This window comes from Artibeus jamaicensis, unplaced genomic scaffold (genome assembly GCF_021234435.1).
Source record: "Artibeus jamaicensis isolate MK-2021 breed Jamaican fruit bat unplaced genomic scaffold, CSHL_Jam_final contig_889, whole genome shotgun sequence".
Lineage (NCBI taxonomy): Eukaryota > Metazoa > Chordata > Mammalia > Chiroptera > Phyllostomidae > Artibeus > Artibeus jamaicensis.
Genome location: NW_026522005.1, coordinates 3,361,461 through 3,384,523, shown reverse-complemented (window position 1 = coordinate 3,384,523; position 23,063 = coordinate 3,361,461). Strand labels below are relative to the sequence as shown.

The window sequence follows — 23,063 nt, the reverse complement described above, 5'->3', positions numbered from 1 at the left end:
TCTGACAACCAAGGATTTAAAGAAGCTATATTCATCCAGATGGGTAGGAAAAGCAGAAATGGAGAGCTGGGACAGAGGTGGCAGCTACCAGATCAGGCAGCCTCACATTCACATGTGGTGGGTAAAAATCAGGGGGACACCTTGTGAGCGAGCAAGCCCAGCCCCAGGCCAGACCACACAGCCCAGGGCTTCAGTGTGGGAAAAATAAAGCTGCATAACTTCTGGCTCTGAATCCAGTGGGGGTTGGGGCAGTGGAAGACACTGCCGGTACATATGCAAACCCACCCTGGGAACCACAACCAGGACAGCAGTGGAAGGGGTGCCAGTGACATACAGGAAGTGGGTGAAGTGACTGGAAACAGAGTGAAGGTCAGGCAAGTCCTCAGAAGTCAGCCAGCAGTGGCACTGTCCCCTCTTTAATCCTGTCCCCACAAATGGAGCCATGGTTGCCCTGCCCTGGTGAATATACTAGGCTGCACCCTGTACAATTTAGTAAGTGCACTAAAATGGAATAGAAGCCATTCTACCTAGTACACAGATGCAGGAAGGCCACCCAAATCAGAAGACAAAGAAATATGGCCCAAATGAAGGAACAGAATGAAACCCCAGAAAAACAAGCCATACGGACGGAGACAGCCAACCTATCAGACACAGAGTTCAAAACACTGGTGGTCACAGTGCTCAAAGATCTCAATGAACACAGCAAAAGCATAAGGGGGTTCAAATCAATGATTCGGAACCTAAGGAAGACATAAACATTCAACTAGAATGAAACAAAGAAACAAAAATTCAAATAAAATGAGAGTTTAAGGAAATGCTGGGACATCTCCAAATGTGCCAACACCCATGTCATAGGGATACCAGAAGGAGAGGAGGAAAAGCAAGAAAATGAAAACTCATTTGAAAAAATAATTAAAAGAAAACTTCCCTAATTTGGTGATGGAAATAGACATACAAGACCAGGAAGCACAGAGTCCCAAACAAGTTGGACCCAAAGAGGTCCACACCTAGACACATCATAATTAAAATTCAAAAGGTTAAAGATAAAGAGAGAATCTTAAAAGCAGAAAGAGAAAAGCAGAGAGTTACCTACAAAGGAGTTCTCATAAGAATACAGCAGATTTCTCAAAAGAAACCTTGCAGGCAAGAAGGGGCTGAAAAAAAGTATTCACAGTCATGAAAGACAAGGACCTACATCCAAGATGACTCTATCCAGCAAAGCTGTTTAGAATGGAAGGGCAGCTAAAGTGCTTCCCAGGGAAAGTAAAGCCAAAGGAGTTCATCATCACCAAGCCCTTATTATATGAAATGTAAAAGGGACTTGCTTAGGAAAAAGAAGAACATCAAAACTATGAACATTAAAATGACAACACACTCACAACCATCAACAACTGAATCTAAAAAACAAAAACAGAAGCAAACTAAGGTAACAACTAGAACAGGAATAGAATCGTTGATAAGGAGATCACATGGAGGGTTATCAGCTGAGAGGCGGAAGGGGGAGAATGAGGGAAAAGGTACAGGGATTTAGAAACACAATCAGGAGGCACAAAATAGACAGGGAGAGGCTATGAACAGTACAGACAATGGGGAAGCCAAAGAACTTACATGCACAACCCATGGACATGGACTAAGCGGGGTGGGGGGTTGGTGCTGAAGAGAATGGGGGAACTGGGCAGAGAGGGGAACAGGGGGAAAAACTAGGACAAGTGTAGTAGAAGAATCAATAAAATATACTTTAAAAAATTTTAAGTAATATTCTAGTGTGAAGGATAAATGGATGGATGAATGGATAGATGCATAAACAGACAAATAAACTACTTTTTAAATCTGTAGAGCAAACCATTTTCTTTCAGAAGATGAAAGGAGAAAAAATCTCTTAGTATAGGAAAAATAAAACTAAGTAAACTGTGGAAGAGTCAAAGCCATGAGCAGTTTTGAACAGATGTTTTTCTGTGCAGTCTTAGATCGAAACAAATGAATGTTCTCTCTACAAGCCCAGTTTTCCAGAGAAGTTGGTTGTTGAGAGTCAGTTTTGCAGAAAAGGGAGAAGCCTCGTCAGGAGCAGGACTGAGAGAATCCCTAGCTGCACCCACACCAACCAGCAAAGCCAAGGTCAGCAGCCTTGACTGACGGGACATGGCTGTGGCAACAGCTCAGATTTTCCTGGAAACTGATACCCTGGGCCGTCTTTAAAGTGCGCCCAATTCAAGAAGACATTGGAGTTAAACTAGTTCCTCAAAATCACCTCTGACTGATGTGCACTGTCAGAAACTGCCGCCATGCTCAATGCTTCAAGAGCTAGAATCAGGCCAAGGAAAGAGTCTTCTAGACCTAGTTGCACGTTATCTCCACCATGAAAGAATAGCCGGGGACGTAGATATAAGCATTCTATATGGGCATTTTTAAAAGCCCGGTTTATTCTGGAAGAGATAATGGCCACTTAAAGGAGAAAAAAAAGAGAGAGAGTTTCCGGTATAAGACCAATTCTTGAAACGGTAACAATTTCATATGTAATACCCATTGGGGGTCTCTCTGGACTCCAACAAATCATCAGGCAGCCTCGGGAGGCAGCCACATGGGGCCACACATTATGAAGACCATACATTATGATTTTCATGGCCCTGGGCAGCTTTGCCTCTGTGGTCCCCTTCCTCTTTAAAAAAAATATATATCAAAAAGTTTATTATACAATTGCATTGGTGTAGAGACAAATATACAAATGGTGTATTATATGCCAAAACATTTTCTTTGACCTAAAAGTAAATGTCTTTTTTCTGACTTTAAAAGAAATTAATACACGTTCATGGGTCCTTAGAAGTCTTATGGGTCCTAGGCAGGCACTGTGTGTTCTGTGCCTAATGAATAAGTCGCCGCTGGGTCATAGCCCCCACGTGGCACCCGTCTGCCTGGGGCAGGAGCACACTCGGGAGGCAGCGGGCAGTTTTCTTCCCTGGAGTGGTCCTTGCGACCACCTGCGAAGCAGCCCACACCGCTATCCAGAAACTATTCAGTTTGGTCCTGAGGTCACAGCTCAAGAGGGTGGGAACTAGACTCAAGCAGCAGGGGGGTGGGTGTGGGGTCAGGGGTGGCACTTCCTTGGCTTAAAAACTTCATACCCTATAGGAGCCAGTTCTCTGGAACGAGTCCACAGGCGCAGCTCCCAGGGTTCTCCCAGGGCACGTGCTGGTTGCACCAGTTGTACAAGAGTCGTCGTACACAGAGAAGCCCCGAGATCAGCTTTCTCTGCAGTATTTATAGTTCTCCCAGTCTAATGCAGCTTCCCAAGCAGGGGTCATTTTTATCATAAGCAATCTTGCCTGGCTGGAGTTTGACATTCTTCTCTTATCAAGTTTCCAGGGAAACAGAGCTAAAAAGTTAACCAAAGGTCAAATTCTTAGGCAGAAGGGAAAAAGGGTTTAATAATACTTCACCTAAACATGCAACTTGCCAGTCGTTAAGGAAATAATTATATAAATGTTTCAGCCCAGACTTTACAGTGTGTCTGTGGCAGAGACAATGCTAAATGAAACCCAAATTCCATTTCTTTTCCCTCCTGGGCACAGTTAGGCCACATTTTCCAGATTCCCTTGCAGGTAAATGTAGGTTTGTGACTTACTCTGGCCAATGAATTATGGTAGGAGTGATACAGATCACATTCGGGCTGAACCCATAAAAGTCTCTCTGGAAACCTTCCATACTCTTTCATCCTCTGCTGAGGGGCTGCAACGGCTTCAGCGTGGGGTCCCAGTGCCTTAGGGAGGAGCGGTGGGGCCACTCCATAGCAGAAGCCTGGTGTCTGGACCACAGTGAGAGGCACGGGCCCCCACTGCCAACATGCGCGGCTGTGATATGAGCAAGAAATAAATGACCAGCAAGGAAAGGAAAGGATGAATTTGTCTGTGTTTTTAATTCCTCTATCCCTCAACCCCCCCCAAAAAGGTGACGTAGCAGAGAATGTTTGATTAGGAAAATTAAATTACTGTGGTTAGCCCTCTTAATGTTGAGGCAAACTACGAGACAGATCTCCCCTCCAGCCCTTTCTGACGTGTGAGGAAAACTTTGAGCGGGGCACTAGGGCAGACATCCACCTCCCCTGTCACCACCGTCTGTCTCTGTGGCGCTTTGCTCAGCAGTGGGTAGCTGCGGGCTGAATAGAAAATTCCATGACAGTCGGAGGCTTCTCTAGCAGTCACAGCCAGAGAGGTTCGTTCCAGTCAGATTGCAGTGACACGATTTGGGACACAAAGCAACCCCAGCCAAGCGGCTGAGAGGAAGGAGTCTAAGGTTCTCATCATTAAAACCCCAATTAGAAAAGCTAAGAAATGTGTTTGCCAAGAGGTCACAAACAAGTACCGCTTTGCACCTGATCAAGTCTTTTCCGAATCGTGCTCATTGAATGCACAATGTTATTGAGTTGTTCTGAGTTTCGTTGTTTTGATAAAGAATTTTGAGGCCTTTTCTACATAATATTTAATCAGCAAAAGCTATCAGTGTCTTTTTAAATTAATAATACTTAGAGTATTTACTATGCTTTTGGGTACAAGTAAAAATAGGGGAAAAAATCTCAAACTGGCTTAAACAAGCAAAGTAATTTATTGGATCCTTATGACTTTAAAGTCCAGGGAAGGGACAGCCTCAGGTGGTGAGGGGCCACTGCCAGGTGATGCTGGCAGAGACAGCAAGTAAATGGGGACGAGCAGGTTTGTCTCTTGTTCTTGCCGCCTTCCAGGCTACCCCCATGGGCAGAGTCCAAAGTGTTACCGAACAAAAGGCTGTCCGAGGGAGGGGCAATACAATATTTGGCCCACCTAGGGATGCCCAAAACTGCTATACAACAGGGGTCCCTCCCAAAAACAAAATACTAAGATCTACTGGGCCCTTCTGTCCGCCGCCAATTGGAAAGACATCTCTCAATGCCAGAGATTTGTGAAAAGGAAACAAAATGTTTACTTAATGCTATTCAGGCTTAACGCCTCCACTAAAATAGCAAAGTCCTTTAGGTTGTACACCTACACCCACACAGCGCTCCCTTCTCCCACTGTCCCAACTCCGGGTACCGTAAATCAGGAAAAGAGCACACGTCTGTGTTGCAGGCCGCTGGCACCGTCAGCTGTGTCACTGTGCAGGATCTCGAGTTAATCCAAAGTACTGTGGTACCCTCTCATGGTCCACTGGCAAGAGTCCTTTGTACCCAGTTCCAGTCAAAGTCTCTGTTGCTTTTCAGGCCCCACGGCCAAAGGGGGCACCCCAAAGCCGCGTGGGCCTCTTCTACCAAAGCTGCAGGAGTCCGCACTCCACCCAAAGCATGTGGCTTTCTTCTTCACCTGGCTGCAGGGATCTCCATTCTGGCAAAGCTGCGTGGTTTTTCCCTTTCACCTGGGAAAGAGGGGGTCCACACCCTGCCAAAACCACGTGGCTCTCTCTATCACCTCACCAACAGGGGGTCCTCACTCTGCTGAAACCGCGTGGCTCTCTCCCCATCTGGCCAAGCGGGGACCCTTCATGTCCTGGAGCCAGTCTTTTCCAAGCTCTCATCTAGGCGCTCTCACTCAGGAGCGCAGCCCCTTGTTACATTCTGAGTCCAAGCCCTTCTCACTCCGGAGAGCAGACCTTAGTTCCCATCCTGAGTCCTCCTAGTTCCATCCTCAGTCCCTGCTAGTTCCTTCTCTCTCAGGAGTCCAGACTTTAGTTACATCCTCCTGAGTCCCAGTCCACTACACTCAGGAGAGCAGCCCTTAGTTACATCCTCCTGAGTCCCCCTAGTTCCATCCTCAGACCGGAGAGCAGCCCTTAGTTACATTCTGAGTCTCTGCTAGTTCCATCCTCAGTCCCTGCTAGTTCCATCTTGAGTCCCCTGCCACTACTTTCTCCTTTCTTCCTCGGCCCCAAACTTGGCCACTCCTATTTAACATATCTATGAAACCAGTTAAAGGTTATAGATATGTTAAATAACCATTCCTCCAGAGGTTAGCTCCAAAACTGTTGCTATGCAAAATAGCTCTCAATGGCCCTGGCTCCATTCTTCCCTTCCCCCTGGGGGGGGGGGGCAGTGAGGACATCTTATATGTCTCCAATATTTCTATACACTTTGAATTCTGGACACCATTCCAAATCTGTTTTTTTGGGGGGGCCCTCCTGTCTGCACCCTGTATCAAAAGGACCCAGATTTCAAAGCACAAATGTTTGCTGAGCCTCTGCCCAGCATCAGAGAACTGGGTACAGAAGAGCAGGTGTGAAGCTGAGAGACAGTCGCTAGAGAACTATCGCATCTCCCTATGGAAAATGATATTTCAAAGTGCTGTTATATGAAAAGAGAAATAGAGGGAATACAGCCCAGAAATGTAACAAATGCGTATTACAGAAGTATGCCAGGCAGTTAGTAAAAGTATTTTTTCTCAATTCTGTCACGTGTTTATATGTTTCTTTTTTTGTATTTAAATTATGGTTTCTGTCCTCATTCCAAATAAATGTTATCTACGTACTGAAAAATAAAATAAAATAAAAAAGATTTACAAACTTCCCCAACAACATGCAGTGATCACAAGGTCCCAAGAATGCGGGTGCTTCCAGGATAGCACTTCCAAGTCTCTCCTCACTTGGCCAGGGGAACCCGACCTCAGTGGGCATTTTCTCCTGGGTCCTTCATTCCCCAGAGCTTCCATGAGAGTGGAGCAAGGGAGAGAGGGAGACCCCCAGCCCCTCCCCAGTCTTCCCCGTCTAGAGCCATGCGTCACTTCCGGTTTACCGAGCTCCGCAGCGGGGCTGGTGCTGAGTGTGGTGCCGCAGCTGGAGTACAAACCCCCTTGTTCCTGTGTGAGCCCTTTTCAGGGTCACTCCTCTCCCTTCCTGCAGGGGGGTTCTCCAATGGAGAGCAACAGCTTTTTTCTTGTATTTATAGGGTGGAGGGCATACTCTGTGCTCTCTTTTCCTTTTATTATATTTTATTGATTATGCTGTTACAGTGCCCTGATTTTTCCCCTTTACCCATCTCCATCCAGCCCCCCTACTCCCTCAGGCAATCCCCACACCATTGTTCATGTCCAAGGGTAATGCGTATAAATTATTCAGCTACTCCATTTCCTATACTGTACTTTACAAACCCATGACTATTCAGTAACTACCTGTTTGTACTTCTTAATCCCTTCACCTTCACCCATTCCCCTACTCCCCCCTCCCATCTGGCAACCGTAAAAACACTCTCTGTATCCATGATTCTGTTTCTGTTCTTGTTTGCTTAGTTTGCTTTTTAGATTCAGTTGTTGATAGAATTGTAATTTTTTGTCATTTTATTGTTCATAGTTTTGTTCTTCTTTTTCCTAAATAAATCCCTTTAATATTTCATATAGTAATTGTTTGATGATGATATCCTTTAGTTTTTTCTTGTCTGGGAAGCTCTTTATCTGTGCTTTGATTCTAAATGATATCTTTGCTTGGTAGAGCAATTTTGGCTGTAGGTCCCTGCTTTTCCTAACTTTAAATACTTCTTGCCAGTCACTTCTAGCCTGCAAAGTTTCTTTGGAGAAATTTGCCAACAGTCTTATGTGAACTTCACTGTAGGTTACTAACTGCTTTTCTGTTGTTGCTCTTAAGATTCTCTCTTTATCTTTAACCTTTGTCATTTTAATTATGATGTGTCTTGGAGTGGTCCTCTTTGCATCCATCTTATTTGGGCCTCTCTGTACTTCCTGGACTTGCATGTCTATTTCCTTCACAAAATTAGGGAGGTTTTCTTTCATCTTTTCAAATAGATTCTTGCTCTTTCTCTTCTTCTTCGGGTACCTCTGCGATGTGAATGTTGGACCTTTAAAGTTGTCCCAGAGGCTATTTATACTATCCTCTTTTTTTGGATTCTTTTTTCTTCTTGTTGTTCTGATTGGTTGTTTTTTGTTTTCTTATGCTCCATATCATTGATTTGAATCGGATTCATCCACCCTATTGTTTTTTCATACAAATTGTTTTTTTATTTCAATAGTGTATCCTCCATTTTTGACTGGATCTTTTTTATGTTGTAAGGTCCTCACTAAGTTCCTTGAGCATCCTTATAACCAGTGTTTTAAACTCTGCATCTGGTAGATTGCTTATCTCTACTTCATTTAGCTCTTTTTCTGGATTTTTGATCTGTTCATTCATTTGAGCCATGTTTCTTTGTTTCCTCATTTTGGCAGCCTCCCTGTGTTTGTTTCTGTGTATTAGGTAGAGCTGCTTTGACTCAGTGTCTTGGTAGTGTGGCCTAATGTAGTAGGTATCCTGTAGGGTTCAGTGGCACAGCCTCCCCTATCACAGAAGCAGGGTACTTGAGGTGTGCCCTTTGTGTGGGCTGAGTATACCTACCTCTTGTACTTAAGCTTTGATTGCTGTTGGCCAACCAATGGGAGGGATTTACCCAAGCCAGTCATCTTTAAGGATTGGCTGTAACCACTTATCAAAAACTTCTGCCCTTCATGGAGGATCAGCTGTTCAGGGGCAGGGTGGTAGTGCTCCATTGTGGTCTGTAGCTGTCCTCTAGGTGCACTGGCCCTCAGATTTCCCAGGCGGTGCAGGCCAAGGTCAGTGTCCACCTGTGTTTTGCCTTAGGCCACCTTTCCTTCATTAGCTATGAAGCAATCTGAGATGGCTGCTACTTATGCTAAGTTTGGAGATTCCCAGACAAAACCAAGCTATGAATCTAGGCTGGCTGCTGCTAGTGATGGGCTTAGGACTTATTGAGGCCCGCTGTTGCTTGTTTGAGAGGATTTAGGAAGGTGTAAAACATGAGCAAAGACCAGCCATCATATGGAAAAAACACTGTTAACAGCTTTGGTGGGCCCCTAAGTTGGGTGGGTCAGAGTCCTTGGGTGTCTCTAGTTGAGTCAAAAAGTGGTGTCCAAGCTGATGGAGTTTCAGATATATCACCAGGTTGCTGGCTCTGTGGGGGGAGGGTTTAAAAAAAGGGACAATGGCCTCTGCTTGCCTTGATGCCAGACACTTCAGTTTCTCCCTGTGTGCCCCTGGTGCCTTTCAAGCTGCTACCCCAGTGCTAGAACTCAGAGGGAGTGAATCTGAGTAGGTGAGTCTGTGTGTGGGTTCTTTAAGAGGAATGGCTTCAGGCTCCAGAATTTTCTTCCACCAACTCAATCCCCCCCATTGGTTTTTGCAGCTAGAAGTTGCTGCAAAACTTCTTGGGGACTTATCTTCTTGGCACTGGAACCCTAGGCTGGGAGGTCTGTTGTGGGACTGGGATTCTTTGGACCTGAGATACCCCACCACATGTGAATGAGGGACCAGTCCATTGTGTGTCTGCACCCCTCCTACCAATTTGGATGGATGTGGTTTCTTTAATTCTGTAGTTGTCAGACTTCGATTCAACTTGATTTCTGACCATTCCGAGTGATGGTTGTTCTATATTTTGGTTGTAATTTTGATGTGGTTGTGCGAAGAAGCGAGCCATGTCTGCCTACATCTCCATCCTGACCAGAAGTCTCTATCCTCTCTTAAATGTGGCAGCCTGTGTGTATTTCTCTGTGATCTGCTTGAAGTTATTCTGCACAACTGGTTTATTTTTATATAGGCTAATAAAACAAATAACTGTAAGGTCCTGGGAGGAAGGAATGTCCTTTTATTTCTTTATATTCCCTTTGTGCTTTATATCAGAATTTCATTCAGTTGCAAGTAACAGAAATCTGAAAAGTAATGGCTGGAACATATCAGGATTTATATCATCATGTAAAGTAAGTCTTATTTACTCTGACCACACTCTGGTTACAGCAGCTCTGCCAGTCCTCACCAGCACCCACCAAGGTTCCTTCCCACTCTCTGCATCAGCGTCTCTAAAGAGTGGCCCTGCCTTTCCCCATGGCTGCTAGAGCTCCAGGTGCCACTTCTGTGTTCCAGGCAGCAGAACAGAGAAAGAGGAGGGAAGCTTACCCTTCCCTTTTTCAAAAGGAGACCTCCGAACATCTCACTCCCCTTCTAGTTCCATCTCATCACCCAGAACTTAGTTACATGACCATACCCAGTGCAAGGAGGGCTGGAGAATAAGGTCCTTCAGCCAGTTGATAATGGACCTGGTGAAAAATTGGATTCTATTACTAAGGAAGAAGTCAATGCATTTTTTATGATAATGGTGATAAAGTAGAGTATTGGCCAAAAGATGCCTCCCCCTCAGGAGCAGTTTAAAGAAATGAAAGTTTAAATTTAAGAGCTTAAGTGTCTTTGAAGCCTGAGATGATAGAGAGGTTCTGAAGGCAATTTACTCAGGGAAGAGGATTCATAGAACTCAGAGGTCATTTCATGACCTTTTTTTTTAAACATTGAAAGTATTTCTTGGATTATGTTATTCCAGAAGTATACCTGCTAATTTTGAAATTTTGGAAAAAGAAGAAAATAATATCCTCTACTCCGTAGAGATAGCCCTAATTAACATTTGGTGTGCTTCATTCTCTTCTCTTCCATGCATAATTAATTTTTAACAAGTTACAAAATCCTCTTGCTGTTTTTGACAGTGTTTTAGCTGCGTTTTTCAAAAACAATTCATTGAAAAGTCTTCCTTCCACCATTGTCCCTTGTCCAGTCCCCTGCCCCGTGATCACTGCTCATGGTAGCATGTAATATCACATCCGACTTTATTTTTTGCACACTTTAACAAATGCAAACTGTCACAGTCCCCACGACACATTTTGCACAAACGCCAGCCCGCCATGCACACTGTCTCTCACCTTGTTTTTGTCACTGGCCCTTTGCTTTGCACCTTGCTTTTTGCCAGGTCAACACAGAACTTCCCTCCCCAGCCTTCCAGCTCTCCTCCCTATGGAGGCTCCCCATCCAGTAACAGCTCCCTGGTGATGGGCGGGCGCTGGGGTTGTTTCCAATCTTTTGCTATTACTAAGGAAAAACAGCCTTTGGTGTGTCTCATTTGCATACATTAGCATATTCACAGAACAAATTTCTATAAGTAAAATTGTTGGGTCAAATGCATTTATAATTTCAACAGGTATTGCTGAATTGCTCTCCACATTGATTGTAGCAGTTTAGCCTCCTCTTAGCGATACATGTATGTGTTTCTTGTTTCCTATATGGCCTCATTGAAAGTATATTTTCAAGCCTTTGGACTTTTGCCCGTATGGTAAATTTTTAAAAAATCTATCGCTTTATTATGAGGAAGGTTGAGTCATTTTGTGTATATGCGTATGTGTGTTTTAATTTCTATCTTATTAGTGTTCCTGCCCAGTGCTTTATCTTTCAAAAGCATTAACCTATGAGATCTCTGGGCATGCAGTGGTCCACGTGGCTGTGAATGTAAGAAAGCTGTACCCCTCAGCTGAACAGTCTCGATGTTTCCCTGCATCTCACCCCTGGCAAGCGGGCCAGTTGCATTCTACCTAAATGTTTATTCATGCTTTTGATGGTTTATACCCTGCCTTATTTCTAAGATATTTTAGGTAAGAAAATAGGAATAAAGGGAAAATAAGAGTTAAAAAATGACATTAAGAAAAGGCAGGATTAAGCTACAGGTAAGGTCAGTACAACCAAATGTACTTCGCATTTGCTAAAGGCAGCTCAGAGGTTTGGCCAAGGCAAAGAGAGAAGCTGGAGTTCAAGCCATCTCTCCAGTGGCTTTTCTGAGCCTATAATAGACGCAATGGAAATACACTAGGCACGGAGAGTGAATGGAGGGAAGACATTCCTTTTTCTCTTGGCCTTGTGCCCCACGCTCGGGTGCCCTATGCAGTTGGAACAGCAGAGGCAGCCAGAGGACTGGGAGGAAGGGGGTCCGGCTGATGGGAAGAGAAGAGGGGAAGAGCTGGGTAGTAAGGAAAACTGAGGAGAGACATGGAGGAATATTCTCAGAAAGTGCAGCAATGAGGGGCAGCTGCCTCCAAATATGACTTAAGTGTGTGTAGGTTATTCGGGTCACAGAAAAGGAAAGCATTTAGCATTATTTATCAAAAGTTCAACTATTGTGCTGAAATGGTTATAGTACCATGTGGCCTGCCTTCTCCTAAGCCTTGACCTTGGTCAAATTCCTTTTTGGCACTGTGGCTTCTTTTTCTGGCCAAGTTGTAGTTAGAGTTGAACTCTATAGAGGAAGGAGGGGTTGCTTCGGATTTGAATAGCAACAAAACATTGTAGGAAAACATTCGCATTCCTAGCAGAGGGACAATGTTCAGGAAAAACGAGACCATCTATATGTCTGTATCAAATGGCAACACTTTGCTTTCCCATGCACTTCACACATAAAATTATCACTTTATATCTTCATTGAAAAACTAGTCATTCTATGATTATAGCTCTGGTAAGAGAGATTTGCTTGTAGGAGGGAGTATATGAAACAACAACTAGTGCCAAAAGGTCTACATTTGTTAATTTAGTCTCTCTGCAGGGTGAAATTTTACCCAAAACCCCAATGTTGTTATAATTGCCTTTTCACATACAAAATCATAGATAGTGCTCAGTATCAAAATAAACTTGTTTTGTTTCATTTGGTGCAGATAAAGCCATTCCTTTCCACAGGCAACCCAAACAAACCCTGTTACTGACGGCACAATGTTTTGTCTTTCCAGGCGTCCTACAAGCCGTTGCTAAAGCAGGTTGTGGAGGAAATATTTAATCCCGAAAGGCCAGATCCGGTTGATATTGAACATATGTCTTCAGGCCTCACTGATCTCCTTAAAACTGGATTTAGCATGTTCATGAAGGTAAAGTAACCACGAAGGGGTCGTCCTGGATGTAATGCTGTCTTCGCTGGGCGTGACGATGCTGACAGGACACGCCCCTCGCCTGTCGAGGGCCACAGAAGATGCGGTCCAGTATTTTGGCTCTTCCGAAATCACGGGCCATCCTTATTTAATTTTTGGTTAAAAGTAGCCAGACCTTTCAGCCTCCTACAGCCTCTTTCGATCTAAGCGCTGTGATCTTTTCTGATCACTGTGTAAAGACCCAAGCCCTCCAGGATGGCACTATTGAAAATGTTTCTCTTCCTGGCCCAATTTTCACTCAACATGAATCCGTATACTCGTATGTTGTTCTTGATGAATGAGAATCTGTTATTAATTGTAGAAGTTATTATGTAAGATAATGACTCACTCTGCTCAGTCATAGGATTAGCATCACCCCAAAACCCATTTAAAAAGGACTTTGGTTTGGACCCTACAGACTCCCAGTTGACAAGTGCTAGAATTTCCCTGGCTGATATTGAGGGTAGGTCAAAATTACTGCTCAGCCTTTGCAGTGGGGATGAAAGGAGGAAAAGTACGCAGATGCAATCTATTTTTAACCCACTATAAAGTTTCTGAATTTAAAAGGATGTAAACAAGATTACAGGCTGACCTCCCAGTCCATGCCAGGATTTCAGTTGCAATAACTCTTGGAAATAACAGAATGTTTTGCCAACTTCAAAGTATCTTTGAAATCATGAATTAATCTACATAGAAGAGCTGGCCTTTCCGAGTTCAGTAAGGACATATGCCCAGAAAACTGGTCCGCTCCAAGGCCAGAGGACAGACGCCAGACAGCAGTCAGACTCTTAAGCAAAACAGTTAACGGCTGGAATGGACATGTAGGTCTCCTTCCTGCTGTTCCCAGTTATCAACTTCTGTTGCAGTGCGTGGCTGGTGTGTTTTTTCGTCTATGTGTGTGTGTGCTTTAAATAGCACAGCACAGATCAGCTTCTCAAAGGTGTTCAGGAGCTCCTGTGTTGAGTGTAAGCCCAGGGTGGTTCTGTAGCCCTTCATGATGGTTGGTTTGTACCAAAATTTCTAGGCCAGCCATGGTCTCAAACCTTTTCCACTTGAGTACCCTATCCCTCATTTGTAAGCTTGGACTTCACCCTGAAGAGAGACTAATTAACAAATGTGGACTTTCAGGCCCTGGTCAGTAAGGTCTGAGGATGGCCCAGATGGCCGTGTGACCTTCCCCAGTTGGGTTGCTCCAGCCCTGGTCTGGCCAAGGGCACACACGGAGCTCTAACCTACCTGCGCTCTGCTCCCCACGCAAGTTTCTCACTTGCAGAGAGGCACAGGTACAGCACATGGGAGGAGGCCCTGACTGTGCTCTTTGTCCAGTGATGCTCCACTGATGCTCCACCAGAAGAACTTGGTTCTTGGCCAAAGGATCTGTGACCAAGTATGTTTGAGAAATACTAGGTTGAACAGCAAAGTAATGCAAAAGTCTGTGCTGCTGGCTTCTCAGTGCCTTCGGTGTGCTAACGGCATTGCGGCTCTGCAGGGCTCATAGGGTCTGCCACGGGAGGGCTGCCCATTCATGTTTTCCATCCCTGTCTCATGAGCCACGAGGCATCAGATTTCAAAATGACCGTTTTCAATGCTACTGAGTGTTTTCCGCAGCTCTTCCTGTGTCTGCAACTTCAGTGTCCCAAGGTGGGCTTTGCTTAGGAGGGTGAGGACCATCCTGGGCCAGCACTGCACTGCTGTGCTTCTCCCATCCAAACCTCTAGAGTCAGGGGCATAAAGAAATGCTCCCACACCTTAAGACGAACCTCAAAGCAAGGTTTCCAAGTTGTGCATGTATGAAAAAAGAATTTGCTTTCTCCCAGCAGCTGTCAGGATCCATTTCTCAGCCCCCAGCTGCCGGGCCTCTGTTCTCAGTAGCCAGGGGCCTCTCATCTGTCTGCAGGGGGTGGGGAGAGACTGGGGGGCTGGCCAATGGGCCTTCCCATCCCAATGCTCCGATGGAGAGTCATTCTGTTTTGTTTCTGCATGTGCCTTGTCTGGCTCTTCCCACTGTTCCACAGAACTTGGCAGGGAGAGTCATCTCTGGCCCAGGTGTTCAGGATTCCAACAAAACTGGAATAAACATAAAGAGGAACAACCAATAGGGCTTTGAGCAACTAACTATGGTTTCCCGAAGAGCTCCATCTTTGAGATGGAGGTGGGGCCATCAGCAGAGGGTGTCTCTAGTCACTTTAAGACCAGTGGAGGGAAGAAGATGCGGGACACACGTGGAATCTCATGTGGCCACGGCTATTTACTGTCCCCCTGGTCCTGTTCTCCATTGTTTCTCACTTGCTGCCCAAAGTTTTGCAGCTCCTTTGTGCTCCGCATATATCATGGGATCAGCCGTTCCCATATTTAAGCCTCACGCCAATCCTAGGAGGTCGGTTCTGTTGTTATCTCTGCTTTAGCAATGGGGAAACTGAGGCCCAGACAGGGTAAACAGTAGATGTGAACTTCCAGGAAGCCAGGATCGCCTTGCACCCTTCTCTTTTCTCAGGTGTTTTCCAAAGAGCACACAGGAGAGATGGGACCCCGAGATTTGTCCCCAGGTTGGTCTTATTCAAAAGCTTATGTTTTTTACCACACTTTTTGGCTCTAGGATGCTTTTAAGCATTTTCTTGGCAGTTAAGTATTCATATGTCATCAATTCTTTTGAAAGAAAAAAGACAGAGCCTGATGAAACGAAGGCGTCCATGTGGGATCCTTCCCTTGCTCAGGGAACTCAGAGCTGTAGAGCTGCACGGGGGGCTGAGCTACTGGTCTGTCCCTGTCCCGTCTGTGACAGTGTCACAGACGATGTTAGCGCAGGCCACCCAGAGGCAGTATCTGTAGTCTGTGGGGTGGACGAGGGTGGGTTGAGGAGCTGGTCAGAGATGTGCTAGGAAGTGGGGCCGGCAGACATGCCCACAGGCTGAGCCACAAGGCATATGTCCACAGCACGTAATAGAGAGAACGTAAAGAAGGATTTGCCAGGCCCCTAACAACATCCTCTTCGGGGCTCTATACCTTTTGTATACACTTCTCTGAGTCCATCCATGCATTGTTTTGTAATGATGCACGTTAGGTATCTTTTCCCAGACTAGTGTTTTCCAACTGTACAACATGATCCATGGTACATTAGGGATAAAGGTATCAATTCAGTGGATTGTAATCAGCATTTTTTAATGAGAAAAGAAGAGAACAGACTAGCAAGGTGAAAAAAAATAACATATTCACACATATACTTTAATACATTCTTGCAATTGGTCACGGTCAAAACAATGGAAAAGCTCTGGCTATGAGATTGAAGGGCTGATCTAGGTCTATTATTTTTTCTGCATTGTCAGCCTGTAGGGCCAAGTCCCAGATAGGCTGTATATCCAGCAGGCATGCACTGATGGTCAGGAGGGCGGTCCCAGTGGCCACCTTTCTGACCTTAAGCCAACTTTCCAACTTTCTGCCCTTAAGCCAAAAGTTCCATTTCAACAACTTCACAGGGCACAGCAGCTCCATCAGCCAACTCCAGTGACCCTCAGAGGAATCCCTGACCCACTTTTCCAGCTGCTGTTAAGCTAGGTGAAGCTGGTCATTTTTCCGTCATTATGTAACCCCCGAGACACAGCAGCCACTTGCTCCCATTCACCACGGTGCTCCCAGGTGCGTGAGGGAGACAGAAGCCTGACTCTATGTCTGTCAAGGAAACTGGATGGTCTTTTCTCTTGTCCACATGCAGCGTGCGGATCTTTTTTCCCCAAGGTCCTTGTCAGCAGAGCGAGTGGCGCTGGTTTAGTAGTGTGAGAACTCAAAGGACTCGAGAGGAGAAACATCCAAACAGATGGTTCGGTAGCGAGATGAGTGTTACCGGGGGAGACAGGGGGCCTCTTCTCTGTTTGACATCTGTAATGTTTTTGTTTGGCTTTGTGAATAATGGAAGACCATCTAGTATATGCTGCCTGATGGCAGTATACACTTTATTCTGCTCCCTGTATCTGCTTCCAGGAGGCAGTAGGGAACAGTGGTCACACGCCTGTCTGGGTTGGACCTTGAGCTCCACCACGTGCTAGCTGTGTGACTCGGGTGCATCATTTAACCTCTCTGTGCCTCAGTTTCCTCATCTGTGAAGTGGGGATAATACTAGTACTTACTCTATGGTGCTGTTATGAGAATTAAATGGCGAGTTAATACATATGGAGCACTCAGAACAGTGCCTGGCCTACAGTAAGTGCTGGTTAAGTAGTTCCTATTCTTATTTTTCCGAGATTGTGATCCTGGCCAGACCACAACTCTTAAAAAAAAGTCCACCTTGGGTATCTTAGTGCCTCTGTGCACAGCTAGCCCTCGGGCATTTGGTGTACACAGACCGACTGCTGGCTGACCCAGTGGTTCACATAGCAGAGGACATACACCCAAGAGTTTCTCGTTTCGCTGTTGATTTGCTGTTGCCAGAGAGACGTGGAGTTCAAAGAGTTCTTTTTTGCAACGCTGGTGGAAAGTCATGTTTATAATGCTGTGATATGTTTCTCCACACCCCCCTTTCTTCTCTACTGTGTGTCCCCAGTCTTGGGACGTAACCTGCCCCTCCTTGGGCAAAGCTGTAAGGAGCTATTGAAACTCCCTACGTGTACCATAAGAAGATGGTTGAAGGGAATAGAGGCCAGGGGACCAGACCCTGGCCACTCAGGACACAGACCCCACCGGGAACACTCCAGAAACATGGTCTCCCTGTGCCGGGAGAGAGCTCTGCCCCACCAGCCTTCGCTGTTGCCCCTTACAGACTCCACGCTGCAGGGGACTGGAGGCCTCCATCCCAGACTCTTGGAAGTAGCTCACAGAAATCAATCTTATTCATGTAAATGTCTGCAGACAGGAAAAGTTTTCTTTTCTTTTTTTTTTTTTTTTAATGCCTGTGTGTCTAAGCTTCTCTGCAACAAATACATCCTCTGGGAGAGGGAGTCAGGGCAGCCGCATCTTGTTCTCACAAAGTCCGAGCCCTGTCTGCATCACGCTGCTGCATGTTGAAGTCACTCACTTACTTTATACCGCTTTAGCGTGCTTTTCTGCACACGTCAGACTGTCCAGAGAAGTTTTTCATCCCCACCTGTTCTGGTTATCTGTTACTGCATAAGAAGCCGTCTCCAAAATTGGGCTTAAAAGAATATTGATGGTTTATTTTGTTCATGAAGCTCTACTCCGGGCAAAGCTCAACAGGGAAGGATCCGCTTTCAAGATGGCACCTTGGCAAGTTGATGCTGACTGTCAGCTGCTAGCTCAGCACAGCCTGAGAGCCAAGGGACTCAGGTCCTCTCCACACAGGGCTTTCCACCTGTCTGTGCTTCCTCACAGCATGGTGGCCATTTTCCGAGGACAAGCATCCTGAGACAGGGCCGGACGGAAGCTGCAGAAGTCACGCTGCGTTTCCCCCACGGTACTCCATGTGTCCAGACAGCTGCAGGTGCCCTCGCAGGGTCAAGGGGAGGGGACGGACTCTTTTCCTCTTGAAAAGGGAGCAAGAGTGTAAGGATAAAATACAACATGTATTCCATCTAAATATATGTTCGATTGTCCAGCTCGGTGAGGACAGTGTTAGCTAATTCTAAGAGTTTTCCCCTCCAATCTAGAGGATGGAAAGTTCACTTACACTTCTGACCTGGTTTCAAAACAAGCGAGTCCCAAAAGGCTTTGCTAATGAAAGGCCCATCTGCTGTTTGCCCATAATCTTTTTTAATAATATAATCTCAAAAAATGGTGAAGGAGTGATAAGAAACAGAGCTGCAGGAACATCCCCTCCCAAGTCCGCCCCATCGAGCCCTTTAAGGTAAAACAGACAAGCCGGGAGCAGGGCAGGAGTGCTGTGTGTCTCTAAGAAAGTGTTTCTAGTCAGCCAGCTGCTCTCCGCAACCGGGGGAGAGGCTGGTGGGTAGCCACATAAAGCTGTTGGCTTCAAAGGGCAGCGCCCTAGCGGGAGGGGACATCAGACTGGAGAGAAACAGCTTTGGCAGAAGCTGACAGTTGTCAAACAGCCAAGTCTTCTCTCCAAATGCTTGTTCTCGGACCACCTTGATCTCCATAGAGGAAAGCTTGATAGTGATCTAATAAATAAAATTGAAGCATACCTTCCCCCTCTCACTACAACGTTAACTTAATTTTAAACCAGCATGTCTAATAGGCAGCACTTTTTAAATGCGTTTCTGGAATTTGTGGTTTGGATTTCAGTCCCCTGAAAATACGCCCTTTATATCTACTCCATGTGTCGGGGGCCCAGCTTGTTTTGACTAAAGGACATGATTTGTCAAGATGTTTTCTCGCCCGGGATCGGTGTGAGGAGGGTGGTTTATGTCTAAAAATTGCACGAGGCCATTTTATTTCTTTTTATCTGTATTGGTAAGAAGTTTTGTTGTTGTTCTGTTTCTTATATGGCTGTGTTCAGTTGGAAAAAATAAGAGATTTATCAAAAAGAGTCCCGGGAGACCCAGGGCTTGCCTCTGGGCCCCTCATCAGAGTTGGTACGAGGGCTCTGTTGCCGTGGGAGCAGCAGAAAATGGCTCACGAGGCAGGTCCTGAAGAGCTGCTGGTAACCGTGGGGTCAGTCGCAATTAAATGCCAACAAACTGCACTAACTTAGTCAAGGAAAGGATCATTTGTTGTGAGGACCCACGAATGTCTCAGGGAGCCCAAGGGCAGTGGTGCGGTGGGCCTCAGGAAGGGCTGGACTGAGAGTTGGGAGGCCCCGGGGGTCCAGACCGGCCTCCGGGACTTGCTCTAGGCTGCAGGAGAGGCTGAGAGCAGCTCCGGGCCTGTGGGAGGTGCTCGGCCACTGTTGTTGGTGAATGGCCGGAGAGCTACGCCACAGCTTTTGGTTCTTCTTAAGAGCTCAGCTTTGATTCAGCCTTGTCTATCTTAGGTAAAGCCTTGATTCCCAGGGAGGTTGTAGAGTTGGCCCAGCCAGGGTCAGAGACCCGTTCTCAGACCATTATTCAACCACGGTTGATGGGCAGGGTCACACTGTAACTCCATGGCTGCCAGGAGCCTGCCTCATAGCCAAGACCATTGGGCAGACTGTTCCCATGTGGGTTGGGAAGACCTGCAGAAGCATCCACAGCAGTGGTGAAGTATGCTGTAGGGACCAAGGACAGAAGTCATGGGCGTCAGGTGAAATTTGACGTCAGATCCTTGGACTGTAAGAGCTGGACACGCCTGGAGGTCATCTCTTCCAGCTCCTCACTGTTGACACAAGAAAAACAAGACTCAGAGAGAGGAACTGTTGGCTTAGGTCAATTACACTTAATGGTATTTCTGACAAGAGGAAAACATCTCAGCATTTGGTGTGTGTTGGCTAAGTAAGTACCCATTTTAGAATTTCTGTTTGCAACACTACTTATAACATTGTTTTTTATTTTCTCTTCTTAATTATACTCCATACTATGAGGTAGAGGTTGATTCTTGTCTAACATTAGCTAAATATGATCCATAAATTCTAGCGAAATGGGCTTTGGTAGGTATCAGTAAACAAAAAGAAAAGCTTGGTTTGGGCAGTGTGCAGACTTCGTCTGCTGGTGGGCCCTCACTGAGAGCCTCCCCTGTGTGCTCTTCCCTGCGGTGGGTGAAGGGGGTACAGGGGCCAACAAGATGCCCACCTGCTGTGGACCAGGTCACTGCGGAGCTCGCAGCTTGTTAGGGCGATGGACTGGCAGACTGAGGATTGCAGGGAGGAGAGGTAACGGCTGTGTCGGGGGGCTGGGGGGGCACGGAGCAGGAGCAGCCCCGAGTCAGACAAAGCTTCTCAGAGGAGGTGAGTGTGGTCCGACCAGCAGGAGTTAGGAACAAAGTGACCAAACGCCATGGTACCTGGAAGGAATTACAGGTAGTTTCGAGTGGCTGGAGCTGAGAATGGCTGGTCGGGAGTGGAAGAATATGAAGACAGGTTCGGATAAGCAGAAGCTATGTCACAAAGGGCTGTAGGATAGAAATTTACCAAAACCAATGAGGCACCACTACATGTGTTTTAGGACTGGATAAGCAGTTTAGATTTTTAGATAGAGATTGCCCTGGCAGCAGAGAGAGAGGGGGGTGCGAGGCCAGACTGGCATCGGGCTAGAGAGGGCAGGTGGAGTGAGAGTCGGCACTCTGGGAGGGCTGAGCGGAGAGGTGAGTGCCGGCGGGTTCCCCCAGCGGGACTGAGTGACTGGGTGTGGGAGTACACGAGAGGACGCGTTCCTTTTCCTCTTTAGGGCTCCCTCGTCTCCGTCTGTGAAACGGACCTTCTGCCTACTTCCCAGAGTCTAAGGGCTGCACCGAGAGAAGCCTGCCCCACCCGCTGTTTTTCCTCCAAGCACTTACTACCGTCCTTCTTACTCCTTACCTACTGTTTTTATCATCCCCCCCCCAACTGAAGTGTGAGTTCTCCAACAGAAGGGATTCCTCTCTAGTCTTTTCACTGCTGAATCCTGATGTCTAGAGAAGGGTCTGGCTCCTGGGAGTCGCCCAGTAAATAGTTGTGCAATGGATCGATGAGTAGGTAAAAAATCACAGCACCGGACATGAAGCATTTGATGGTGATGGCGGTGCTCCTACTAATTCCTGTGAGGAGAACAGCCATTACCAAACCATCTTCAAAGTCAACATGGCTGTTCTCGGGCCCTGCGCCCTTCGCACCCAAGCCTCTGTGGCACCTCCTTGCCCACGGTTGCAGCGTGGGGGCCTGACCCCTGCCTGTGCTGGAGACAAGGGAGTCACACACGAGGGGGAACTGAATGGAGGAGAATTGGCAGCAGGAGTCCCAGAACTCAGGACAAAGCGGAAGCCCTTCTCGTGGAAACCAACCGGGACATCAAAGAGCGCTCTGGGGCCCACAGCTGCAGAGAAGGTTTCAGCAGCCTCTGCTTCAAAGGATGGGATGGATGGTGGGAAGAACTGATCTTATCTGACCAGAACTGGGGTCTTCAAGTCACGGCCACTGAAAGTTCGGGAAATGAAAGAAAGAGCAGAGGGCCTGGCTTGCTTTCTTAATCTGTGCATTTGCAGTGGCAATAATGATGCTTAAATCTTTCATCTCCAAAGGGCCTTACGCCGTGAGCTCGCATACAAACAAGACTCAGCTGTGTGTTGTGCTTTATAAGATGTGTTATTCTGATGGAAAAGACTCCACTGTCCAATAGCCTGCTGACTCGACATGTTCTAAAAGGAAAGTCTGGTATCAAAACATAAATCTAAATGGAAACCAAAATAGCAAACAGCAACGTGTATTAATCAGACCCATCTACTTGTACCAAAATCCACATTCCCTCAACTCCCTGGCCCCAGGGTATGGTTCTTTCTTGTTGCTGTTCATTTCTTTTTTTCCTTTTCATCTTTTAATATATCCTTCCAAGATTCTTGCAATGTACTGTAGAGTCCAGACTCTCTTATGGAAAGCATATGCCTTCGAGAACATACCGTTCACTTGAAGTTCTGCAGCCAGTTTAGTTTCTGGCCCAGGATTAAGTGAGAAACAACAATTGTTTGTAGGGCTGGAAGTAACTTCAGGTCAGTGAACCAGTAAGAACCACATATAAGGCAAAGAGAGTTTCTAAAAGACCTGTAAGAAAAGGGGCATGCCCAGTTAACCTGTGAGTCTCATCCATTCGTTCGTTGGTTTTATTTATGCAACATTTGTTGAAAGTTTGCCATAAAATAGGTCTATGCTCAGAGCCAAAAAGTACCAAGGTAAAAATGACCAGTCCTTACCCTCTGGTCTCCTACAGTCTAGGATAGGAGACAGATATATCGAGGTCCCAGTTCAGTTTGACAAGGTCAAGGCAGGGGATCCTGACAGATTTAGGTCATGGGGCAGGAGTGGAGACTGGAAAGAAAATGCTTTTTAAAGAGAGTCGAGAGGAGAGGAGGTAAAGAGGAGGCAAGAGTCCTTTACACAGAGGAAACTATGCATGTTACATAAAAAAATAGGATGCAGATGAAATTCAAATTCTTTAAAAACTGGAACATCGTGGCACAGACAGAGGCCAAAACCCACCGGTGGTCCCAGTGAGTGCCTTGGGCTGTAGATCTTTCCTACCGATCTGGGAAGTCTCAGAGCATAGGAGCGTGGGAAAAGCAAGGTACAGGGTTGGGTGTTCCAAGTCAACTGTTAGTTGTCCTTGGTGAGGGAATGACAGGTGGGGCCATAGGGGGTCTCCAGGGTCCCAGCTCTCTGTTTCTCGATCTGGGTGCTGATCACACAGGTTTACATACTTCGTGAAAATAAATCGAATTGAACACTTGTGATAAATGCTCTTTCCAGTACAAATGTTTAGGGAACTGTCATATGTTTGACAAAATGTTCCAAAACAAATAAATAAATACCATGCATTTAGGCAAGTCTCAATTTATGGGGAA

The 23,063-nt window shown here is 46.1% G+C and overlaps 1 protein-coding gene across 1 annotated transcript in view; it reads left to right on the top strand.

Annotated features, from left to right (window-relative positions):
• SCFD2 (sec1 family domain containing 2) overlaps positions 1–23,063 on the top strand; it is a 320,652-nt gene that overhangs the window by 283,290 nt on the left and 14,299 nt on the right. The window contains exon 7 of the mRNA XM_037134595.2: positions 12,543–12,677. Coding sequence (XP_036990490.2) covers positions 12,543–12,677 — 135 coding nt within the window. The remainder of the gene's footprint in view (positions 1–12,542; positions 12,678–23,063) is intronic.